At 45.8% G+C, this 12,069-nt stretch overlaps 1 protein-coding gene across 1 annotated transcript in view; it reads right to left on the reverse strand.

The window, feature by feature from the left end:
- Positions 1-1,346: 1,346 nt before the first annotated feature.
- Positions 1,347-12,069, reverse strand: part of LOC309545909 (bromodomain and WD repeat-containing protein 1-like) — a 348,182-nt gene continuing 337,459 nt past the window's right edge. Inside the window, exons 38-40 of the mRNA XM_082245330.1 lie at positions 9,109-9,362; positions 5,284-5,364; positions 1,347-3,037 (exon numbers count right to left, since the gene is read on the reverse strand). Coding sequence (XP_082101456.1) covers positions 1,719-3,037; positions 5,284-5,364; positions 9,109-9,362 — 1,654 coding nt within the window. The 3' untranslated portion in view covers positions 1,347-1,718. The remainder of the gene's footprint in view (positions 3,038-5,283; positions 5,365-9,108; positions 9,363-12,069) is intronic.

Consider the following 12,069-nt stretch of genomic DNA (forward strand, 5'->3'; position numbering starts at 1 on the left):
TCGGTCGCCATTGAATAGTACAGGACCCGTTCTAATAGGAGCGACACAAGTCGCTCCGACTTAGAAAAAGGGTCCTGTACTACTTTTGGGGCGACCTGGAGGCGAGTTGCATTGACTTCGATTATGTGAAGTCCGTGCAAGTCGCGCCGAGGTCGCGGTGCACGCTGTGCACTGCGACTTCACAGGTCGCCCCACCAAGTCATGTCGCCCCAGTCTGAATGGGGTCTCAAAGGTCAGCAATAGCTTGTTTTAAAGCAACTTTTTGTTACTAAAACGATTAAAGCGCCAATGTAAATAAAAAACAAAGGAATGCACACCACCTTCTGCTGCCTACACCACTATGTACATGTTTTCTTTGAAGGGGATCATTTAGTTTTAATATTTACAGAAAAGTCACTTTAAAGCTTATTGGTTGCTTTTTTTGAGTATTCACATGACTGTCCACAACCTGCAAGTAGACAAAGTGGCAGTTTCGATCAGAGGGTTCCTGCACAGGTTCTAATTTGTGACAAGTTCCCTTTAAAGGTAAACTCCAGGAAACTTGCATTTTCTCTCAGTTGAGCCCACACGCACACTGCAAAGGTAACTGCTCATTTAGGTCCAAGGGGCATATGAAAAAGTGTATTTACTTGCTCGATTCTCCACTCCTGAGGGCTCTTTCGTGCTGCTACACCACTCCCCACAGCCTCTTCTCCCTAATGCTCCAGCGGTCTAAGGTCCGGACATTATCAAATATGATTCAGGGACAAATCGCTCTGCTTTGGATGCTGAGGGACAGTCCACTGCTGGAGCAAGGGGGAGTGTCTGCTGGGGGAACAGAGAATCGAGTAAGTAAAATTGCTTTTGCCAAATTCTAGACTAAATGAACATTTTCAAGGGAAAATTTTAAAGTTTCCTGGATTTCAGCTTTAAACAAGACAAAGTGGAAGAAACAGCAGAGCATGTAAGCAGCACAATCTTCTCTTATCTATCCTCAATTTTTTATAGTGCCCTTTAATAAAATATTGTACAATACACTCTTCTTGTCCCCCAGTTTCTCGTGCTGCCCTTTATTATACCCTGGTATGGCATACTATCCTCATCTATCCCCAATTTATGTTGGCCTTTACCATAACATGATATGGTAATCTAATACTCTGGTTATGACAGAATGTATCCTGTAAAAAGGAGAAACTATACGTGCACTAGAGAAAATTTTTTTTTTTAGCTTTCTGAGACTAGAAATAAATGAATGGCACTGATATGTATTATGGGAAGAAAGGGTATCTTCAAGTTTTAAGGAAAATAGAGTTAAACTATTTGTGTATTCTGCACCTGAATTTTTTTTTTCTATAAAAAGAAAAAAAAATAAATAAAATGAAAATACAAAACAAAGCCCAAAAAAACACTTGTAAACTTAAACTGTGCAAATTAGAGTTCAATGGCTGATAAGTCTAGCAATAAAATGAGGGTCTAAGTAACAGACACTCACTGCAAAAAACTAAGCCTGCGGGTTATAAAACCTCGGAAAATACCATTAGTTAGCGCAACCAGATGTCCCCTGCCCCATCTCGAGGCACATGTTGGCATCTGTACTGATAATGCTTTAATATAACAAGTGCAAGTCAAACATGTACAGTTTGTAGTCACATTCATAATTTCTCTTTCTGTAGAAAAATAGAAGTATATTCCCTGAATTTCAACATTTAGAAAAGTCAGTACATTTTTTGCTTTGTTGGTTATCGTAAGAACTGCCTGGCCCTTTCTTTGGGGGTCAGTCTCCTCACAGAGGTAGTTCCACTCTGTCTGCCATTCAAGTTTTCATCACTCTGAGCTGCGTTCTCGGTATCGTCATATCGCACTGTCCTTTTGCCCTGGTTCCGTGTGCGGATCTTAGTGCGACGAGTTAACTTTTTGCGGCTTCCAGTTTTCCGATCCTCCCAATCGTCATTGCTGCTGCTCTTTCCCCGCTTCCTCTTTTGATCAGTTGCTTTAGGTCTCACTGAAGGACTCCTCTTGTTCGTTCTGTGTTTGACGACGCTTGAGTTATCTGAGAGAGAGGACCCTGAATCAGAGAATTGGACTCCGTTGTTCATTTTAGACAATGAACTCTCTGCAGAGCTGGAGAACTTACAGTTGTTATACTCCGTTCCTGAATTGGAGGCGTCCTCGGAGCCGCTTAATACTTTTGTTTTTCTATCAGGAGGAGATGCTACCGAGGATGCGTCACTCTTTCGCTTTTTGCTGACCAAAGTTTCAAATGTTGAATCAGAGTCACTTTCAGAGCTTCTTGGTTGATGTGCAGTCCGAGGCAATGGTCTGTCTAGACAAGGACTTCGTAAGTATGCATTAGCCCCAGTTAAACAAACATTGGTCAGGACTACCCTACATTCCTGTGGCTGTCTATGGCTGAGAGTGTTCTGGGCTCTCTTTAATACTGTCACAACACTTTCTGGGGATGAGGAGGAGTCTGAGTCAGATTCCACAACGCACCTACGAGCATTTGTGGCCAGGCGAGGGCATGGAGAGTCCAAGCTCTCATCCCTGCTTTGGTTGCCACCGTTGACATGGTGGTCTTCCCTGCTCAAATCATCACTTGAAGAATGTTTTGGAGATGGGGATTTTACACTGTTATCTGAACTGTAGAGGCTGGAGTCAGTGTTTAACTTCTGTGGGACTCGGGAGGGCTTTGAACAAGTCCTTGGTGGTGTCTTAGGAGCTCTCCTCCTTCGCCGCTCCTGATCGCTCTCACTTCTTAAAGCGGTCTCTTCCTCACTGCCATCTAAGAGCAGTTTCTTGGCCCTTGCCGCAGCTGTCCGGGGTGGCAGTTTTCTGCTGTTTTTGCTTGCGCTACAGTCACTATCTGAAGTGGAGGCACTGTCTTCCACATCAGTCATACACTTTATCTTACTGGCTGCCATGGCAGCGCACTTACGCAGAGTTTTCTTCCTTGTTCCCTGATGAGAGTTTCCCTCAGATGCAGAGTCTGAATCATCAGAATAGCTTGGAATTTTCCTTTTGACAGATACAGTTCTCCTTTGGTTATTGCCCTGAGATGCTAAAACAAAAAAGAAAAGTTATAGTTCTCAAAAGACCAAAACAATTGGGGCATGGGCATACTATGTGTATACAGACCTCTTACTTCAGGGGGATGTTTGAAGAGATAAATATGAGCTGCATTTTTTTTTTTAAACAAACCTGTTTTGTGAGAAAGGCAGGTGCAGATATTGTGGACTATTACGAAAAAAAAAAAAAGAGTTACACTTATATTTACCCCCTGGCTTTTTTGTGTCACTGACCTGGAACAAGTAAGCAGATCTGGAAAGTTGGAGAAAAGGCAAGTCCTTAATGAAGCTATTTTGGGTCAAGGACACAAAACTGAAGCAAGGTGTCCAGCATTGACAGCCTAGCAACAAGAAAGTTTGAAGGCGAGGATCAGCAATGGCAAACCTTAAGCTTACAAACATGATTGCAAATGCTTATCTGGTTTTGTCCTGTAGATACTGATGCAGGTCACTGCACAAACTTTCAAACAGATAGCAAAAAATGAAAATGTGCCCACTATATTTACATGATTGATCCTAGTGTTGTAATAAGAAAGCAGACCCATCTGAGATTGCTAGACTGCCAACAGTTTAGGAATTATAAGGAGGGCTTAACCACTTTATTACTGTGCGCTTATCAGTTTGGTGACCCTTTATTTACCAAGTGCATGACACTGGATAAACAGACCGGAGGTGGCTGATCTGCCAGGTGAACTCTGTGTACCGTGCATATACCCAGCTGGGTATTACGAGATTGCAGTGATAGGTCATCACAGCAATCACATGGAATTGTTTACTGTGCTGATCCCTCCCCTTACTACAGGGAAAGGAAAGATATCAGTCCTTCTCAATGGGCACCAAATGAATGGATCAGCAGCTGCAGTGACAGATTTTTATTTTTTAACTCTTTCCTGCCCCCTTCCTTCCTACACATATTCGCTATAATGCTATCTCTATGTGACCTGTATAATAACCCTCACTTCCCTTATCATGCCCATTTGATCATGAATACCTTCAGCGCCATCCTCCCACTGTATGTGACCAGTACATAAAACCCATCACTGCCTACTTCCTCTATGTATTACCTGTACAATGCATGTATCTTGTACACCTTTACTGAACTCTGTGTTTAACCCCCTCTGTACTGGGATGCTTCTTTATTTCCAAAAAAAGTTGCAAAAAAATGTGTCTACTTTCAAAAGAAAAGGATAATTTCAGTGATTTTTTTACTATTCTGGCATTTTTTTTTTTTTTTTAAACCCAAAAAACTTTTTTTTTTTTCCTTTAAAAGGATAAGTTCACCTTTCATATGTTACAAAGAGTGTAACATGTATTTAAAGGAGCAGACCCCCACTCCTCCGCTTTGACAGCTAGCAGGGATCTTCCTCCCCTGCTAGCTGATACAATTTTAAAAGAATGCGGACATGCAGTGCTTTGCTCACCCAGCCGTGTCACTCATTCACAGTGTTTCGAAAATGAAAAACTACAAGTTAGTGGCTGCTGGCTTGTAGCTCTCAATGAACTACCACAGCACTGTGAACGTTGTGGTAGTTCATTCATTCATCCCGTCAGCATGTATTGGTTTCCTTGTACAAGGTACGAGCAAGCAGATGCACTGACAGATCGGCCGGAGACCTGCATGACTTCATTGATCTGCAAATCACTGTTGCAATGCTTTACAGGCTCCCAAAACAAAAAATGCTATTTTTTTTACCTGCAAAATATGTGCAATTGTTTTTTGTCAACAGGTGAACTTTTCCTTCAACGTTTTTGGTCTTTTTCCTTTTTATAGTAAAAAAATAAATAAAAACCCAGCACTTAATACCACCAGAAGAAAGCGCTCTCTGTCTCAAAATAATTGTATAAAAATTATTTGGTACAGCACCCTATGATGGAGTAATTTTCAAACTATCATAGCACTGACAAATGACCTGATAGCGAAGGGGTATTACAGGCTGGTACTCAAGTGGTTAAATGCAATGAAAAAAACACAAAACTTTTCATACTTCTAGAAAAAATGTCATAGTTCCATTGTTGGTAAGGTGTAATAAAGACACTAACCCATCCAGTTCAACTTCATTTTCATGCAACCCTTTCAGATAGAGAATAATTTTCTGATAAACCTACCCAACACAGCTGGGATGAAAGAAACTGGTATATCTCACATTGTTACATGTGACCTCTGTGCCTGCTATTAGTGGCTCTTCCTTTGGAGTTATTATATTTTTATGTATGGAATTAGTTTTGTCATAGGACTTACCGACAGAGCTAAAAGATGACGTACGGGAGGAATGTGCCGAAGCAGAGGTAGAAGAGGATGAAGAGGAGTCGGTGTCACTCTCTATAAAGGATATACACAAAACACGTTACTAACACAAAGTGACACAAAAGTAATTTTACATTACAGGTTATGTGTACCATGTGCTAAATCCATTGTGTACACAATATACACCTAAGAGAGGAATATTAATGTTGAAGCTGTTTTATTAGGTTTCAAACAGTACATAGAATAAACATGAGCATGTTAGTCTATTTCAGTGGCTGTATAAGCACACATTACTATCGTAGTAATAAGAAACCAAACATCACAGGGTTATGATAAAATAAAGGACATGGTAGATGGTAGAGTATATATATATATATATATATATATATATATATATATATATATATATATATATATATATATGAAATCTCCATAGAAAATGAATTCCGTAGACCACTATTAATGTAATTTTACAGATCAAATCAGATTTGTAATGAGTATATAGTGGTGATATAAGAAATAAAACCAAAGTAATATATCAGAAATAAGAGACCCAGGAGAAAAATAAAGGGTAGCAGAAAGAAAAGTGGAAAAGGAAGAATGGAAGAGGGAAGAAAATGTAGAGAAAAAAAAAAAAAAAAAAAAAAAGAGAAGGGAGAAAGGGGCAAAGGGAAATGTAGGTACAGGAAAGGAAGGGGAAGGCCACCTATACATGGGAGGTCCCAGGGGAAGCATTGTCAGATTCCTCTGCTACAAAAGCCGAGGAAAACCAGAAGTATAACCACACGGTCCACTTAATTTTATGGGATTCACGGTTATCAGCATCCCAGGCCATCATATGTTCTAGGTGTTCAATCTTGTCCATTTCAAAAGCCCAATCAGCTAGAGAAGGAATGGTCTGTTGAGGCCAGAAGATCCTCTTGGTGAAGGGATGCCACTACCGTACGAAAAGACTCCATCCAGAACTTCTGTACCCGCACAAAGCTCCTCAGGGCTTTAAGGTCCAGGATAGGACAAACTTTGCATTCCTTCCTGGGAACTGTAAAACAGGTTTGAATAAAACACCAAAAAGGTTCCGAGTTTGGAACTGCTACAATCACCCCTTGCAGTAGCAAATCTTGTACCGCCCTGAAGAGACCACGCAAACGGTCTGGAGACAAACGCAAGTTGGAAGGAAAAAAAGCTCTCTGGAGGATCAGACCGAAATACGATCGTGTAGCCAGACCGAATCAGCTCGTGGATCCTTCTGTCTTGAATTCCACTGGCCTGGAAAGAAGCAAAGACGTCCCCCCCACTCCAAATGAGGGTGAGGGCACCCCTTCAGGCAGAAGAGGGCTTGTCTGCAGACCTGGAACGACCTGCTCTGGGCATACCAGGCCAGGGTCTCTTGGAACCTTTGTCCTGAGAAACGAAAAGGCGGCTTATGAGCCGAGAAAACAGGACCACATTTGCGATGAGACTCCTTGCCCCTGGAAGCCTGTGGGAGGAGAGTACTCTTCCCTCCTGTAAGTCTCTTAATGATTTCATCCAGGAAAGACCCGAACAGGCGATACCTCAAAAAGGGGAGATCCAATAAGGCCTTCCGCAGACCAGCATTTTAGACATATCATGCGCCGAAGGACCACTGCTGTCACTGACAGCCTAGAAACTAAGGGAGCCGCATTCAGAGAGGCATCACAGACAAACTGCAACCTCTGGTTCCGCCAGCTCAGCAAAGGCAGGGGGAAGCTGTTCCCCCCTATAGATCCTGGCCCAAAAGCTTTCCCCATTCCGTCAAGGTCTAGGACACCAAGGCAATAGTGAACACCGGCCTAAGGACTGAACCGGCCATAGTGAATGTGTCGGACTAAGGTCTCCTCTTTCCTATCAAAAGGGTCTTTAATTCCAGTGGAACTGTCTCCGGCTTTTAGAATGGATTTTTCAGCCTGGAAACCTGAGAATCCACCACAGGTGTGACTGTCCTCCTTAACAGGAACTCTTCAAAGTGATACCTTCTTGCAAAATGCTTAGGCACCGCCCCTTTGCGTTTAGGCCAACCCCACTGACGCGTGACAATTTTGCCGAAATAGGCAGGAAAAGGAAAAACCTCTGCCCCTTTTGAGGATTTCCGGGTATCGAAGGTGACTGGCGCCTCCGATGCAGCTTCCATATTTAACGTTTCCAGCACCGATACGATCAATGCATCCACCAGCGCTTTTTCATACGCGTTTGAAGTAGAAGAGGAATCATCCTCATTATGAGAGCACTCGGGGTGCGTGGACGCAGACCCAGTAGGGCAAATCGCACCCACGGTGGCCAGATCAGACTCAAGATCTGAAGAGACAGAGGAGGTAGGCGAAGGCATTGGGATGCTTCTTGCTGGTCCGTTTATGCAGGACCATAACCTTAAACACTAAGGACTCCAGGGCCGCCGCCATTGCAGACAAGGTGGACTGGGACTCAGAAAGGCCCGCCGCCTCTGAGAGGGGATCAGGTGGTGAAAATGTGCTCCACGGACTCCATGATTAACCAGGGGGGAACCACACAGGCAAAAAGGAGTGCCCCCCCCCCCGGCACCACACCAGCGGCACTACAGGTTCCAGCACAACCAGCAGCTGCTCTAGCAGAGAGGGAGAGTCTCAGATGCAGCACACTATGTGTCAATCAGAGAAAAAGAGGAAGTCCATGAGTTAGCACTAGAAGTCCATCGCCACAATCACCACCCATAAGGCTCCAAAAACATGGCCCCCGCTCTATCCAATGGGAAACCACAAGAAAATGGCTGCTGGACTACACAAATCTGGCCGTCATTATTACAGGCCACCATCCACAACAAAATGGCGGCTCCCCGCAATGCTCCCGCAGCTCCCAGGACCCGCAGGGAGCATTTTGGCAGTAAAGGGGGGCCCTGGCAGGAGCCCCAAACAGGACAACTCCCCCTAGAAAACCTTGCGTTCCTCTGCCTGCGTCACGCGTGCCCCCCCCAATCGGCCGCCTGACACTCCCAGAACGAATCTTGACAGGTAAGGTCAGCCCCTCCTTGGAGGAGGGAGGAGCTAGGTGTGGTCCCAAGGGGACTCTGACATATTTGGGGGGGGGGGGGGAGCTGTGTGGGAAGGAGGGAAACCCGGGGGTCCGACTGTCCCAGGGAGGGGGTCCGAACGTCACAGGAAGGGGCCCACGTCCACCCCAAAAGGCCATCAGGGAAAAGGGGGGACACAATATTTACCATACCATACCGGGTGGGCACTGCTCCAGGCAGACCACCGCACCACCGGAATGGGGGTGCTGTGGGCCAGGAGGCCCGCTGCGACTGGCCGGGACCAGATTATATGCGCCCTCGCTGGCCAGCCCCCGTCCAGTGGGGTTAGGTCGCGGCTGACTTAGCGCGGAACTGAGGCCTGCATGTACTCCCTGGCCGGACAAGGGAAACCGTAAGGATCTAGAATATCCTGTCCGTCGCCCAGTCCAGCAGTTAATTGTAGTTCTCACAGGAACAGAAAATAAAAGAGGAAAAAAATTCAGTTTAAAAAGAGAAAAATGCTAGGACCAGAGATCCTAGGAAGGAACTAGGTCCTAACTTTTGACTAGGGTTGGTTGGATATATTACCCTGGGACTTCCCCACAGGCGTGGTAAAGGTTTTCCCTGCCTAGTGTCCTTCTCCTGTAGGGGACAGCAAAGCCCAATGGTCAAGAAGATTCTGGAGCTGTGTCCGTCAATGGACGAAAGAAAACAAAGATTTGCCTTTTTAATCCACAAAGACAGTATTTAAAAGCTTTTGGGGTATGCAGTGTTTATTACTGCTACTGAGGTGACAAAAATCAATTTACTGTACTCACCTGAAGACGAAGAGGAGCTTGCCGCATTATGTCTCACTCTGTTGACTGTGTGAAATTTAGCAGAAGGTGCAGAGGCACTGTCAGGTGATTGTCCACGTGTGCGTCTAACAGAGGAACCACCTATGCTGGTCTGGGTGGTAGTAGGTGGTGTTCCACTTGAGGTAGGTCGCGATGAAGAAGTTTCATGCAGGAAGCCATTCATTCGCTGACTCGGAGATGTTCTTCTTTGTCTGACATTTTTATGGCAGACGTCACTGCAAAAAAATTAAATGCTTAATGTTTGGAAGATGAATACTCTGGCAAGCATTTCTCGCAAACTCAATGCTCTAAGCAAACACTGAATGCATAAACTGAATGCTAAAAAAATGAATTTTTGTCTTACCGTAAAATACTTTTCTCTGAAGTTCATTGATGGACGCAGCCTCTGTTCTTCATAATAGTAGGGTTATACTGCCCCCTACAGGAGGACGACACTAGGCATATACTCCCTCTCTCTGCTATAGGATGTCAGTTTTGTAACAAAGCAGTTTCAGAGAAAACAATACCATCCCAACTCAAAATAGATGGGCGGGTACTCCGTCCGTCAATGAACTTCAGAGAAAAGGATTTTACGGTAAGACAAAAATCCAATTTTCTCTAACGTTCATTGACGGACGCAGTCTCTGTTCTTCATAACAGTAGGGATGTCCCAAAGCAGTGACATAAAACATGAGGGGTCAGAACAGCAGAAAACAATTCTCCAAGGCTGAACCCTACACAAACAGGCAACATAGGACTCTACTCTTAAACACCCTCAAGGGGGACTAAAACACACTTAAACAGCAGCCTGCAAAACCTTGCGGCCAAAGGAGTCATCTGCAGATGCCTGCACATCCACCTTTTAAAACTTTGTGAAGGTAAGAACATACGACCAGGTAGCCGCCCTGCAAATCTGAACCACAGATGCCTGATGGCGAAAGGCCCAGGAAGCACTAAGCGACCGAGAAGAATGCGCCTAACAGGGAAAGGAGGAATTTGACCCTTAATTGAATAAGCTTGCACCACCGTCTGATCCATCTGGAAATAGTTGCTGCAGACGCAGGCAGCCCTTTGTTTGGTCCATCTTTGAGTACAAAGAGCGAATCTGACTTTGAAAAGACTCAGTAGTCGCCAAGTACACCCTAATTGCCCGAACCACATCCAAGGTATGCAGTGCAAATTCATTAGGATGTTTAGGCTTAGGACACAAGGAGGATAGTACAATGCACTCATTTAAGTGGAAACTGGAAACCACCTTCGGAAGGAAGGACGGATCTGGACGAAGCACCAAGTTATCCCTGTAAACCACCAGATAGGGAGAACGACAGGACGACGCCAGTTACTACGACACCCTGCGCGCAGAAGTAATAGCCACCAAGAAATTCACCTTCTGGGATAAGGTAAGCAGGAGAATCTCCCGAATATTTTCAAAGGGAGGTTTCTGGAGAACCAACAGCACCAAATTAAGGTCTTAAGGTGGCAACAGAGGTCGCACCGGCGTTGCACCCCCTGGATAAAGTTACGCACCAGGGAATGGGCGGCTACTGGCCTTTGGAAGAAAATTGCCAAGGCCAAAACCTGACCCTTGATTGACCCTCAAGGCCAATTTTTGATCAACTCCCCATTGAAGGAAAGCCAAGATCCGAGCAACCGAGTAAGGGCTCTTTCACACGGGCGATCCGATCAGATCCGCCTGTCAGTTTTTTAGGTGTATCTGATCGGATCCTCCATGCAGCTCTATGGGGCAGCGGGTGTCAGCGGAGACACCTCCGCTGACACCCGCTGCCATCCGCATCCGATCCGGTCCGTGAAATCTGGACGGATGGAAACCCTATTTTTCCATCCGTTCAGTAATCGGATTGGATCTGATGAGAGCGGACAGGCGGTCCGCTCTCATCCGATCCCCCATAGAGGGCAGCGGGGGCTGAGACACCTCCCTCTCCACTCTGCAAGCGGAGACGGAGCTGTCATCCGCCCGCTCAGCGGGGATCGCGGATCGATCCCCGCTGAGCAACACGGATCCGCCTACGGAGGCGGACGGTGTGAAAGAGCCCTAAGAGCGAGGGGGAACCCCAAGAGCCTCACACCACGCAATATACGACTTCCACGTACAATGACAGATCTTTCTAGAAGTCTCTTTCCTCACTTTAAGCAGAGTGGGAATCTTTGAAGCAAAAAATCCCCTGTCCTTCAGCACTTGGCTTTTAAACAGCCAAGCCGCCAAAGCCAGCGACTGTAAAGCAGGATGGAAGATTAGCCCTTGAGACAGGAGATCCTCCCTGAGAGGAAGTCTCCAAGGAACATCTGCGACTAGCCTGACCAGGACGGTGTAACAAGCTCGGAGAGGCCAGTCCGGAGCCACAAGGATGACCGGAATCCCTTTCGCCTCGATCCTGCAAAGACGTTTTGGCAGCAACTTGAGAGTGGGAAAGGCATACATCAGCTGATACTGATCCCACAGAGCCACCAGCGCGCCTGTGGCCAGAGGGTCCCGAGAGCGGGCCACAAACCGCTGCACTTTCTTGTTGATCTGAGGCACCAACAGATCTACTTCTACTGGGATCGACTTGCCCCAACGACAGCACAACTGCTGGAACACCTCCGGATGGAGAGACCATTCCCATTCCGTCGACTGAGGTAATCCGCCTACCCATTTTCCACTCCTGGAATGTGAATGGCGGAGAGAGCTGGAACAAAGCGTTTCCGCCCATTGAAGGATGCCTGCCACCTAAAAGGCCGCAAGGACACTTCCGGTGCCCCCTTGGTGATCGACATAAGCCACAGCCGTGGCATTGTCCGATTGAATGCGCACTGGACAGCTCTGAATGTACTCCGTCCAGTGGACTAGACAAAGCCTGATCGCTCCAGAACATTGATCTGTAACCTGGATTCTTCCAGGGACCAGACCCCTTGAGATGAAATCCTGCCAAGAACACCCCCCCA

The sequence above is a fragment of the Pelophylax lessonae genome (assembly GCF_965119305.1).
Source record: "Pelophylax lessonae genome assembly, chromosome: 2".
Lineage (NCBI taxonomy): Eukaryota > Metazoa > Chordata > Amphibia > Anura > Ranidae > Pelophylax > Pelophylax lessonae.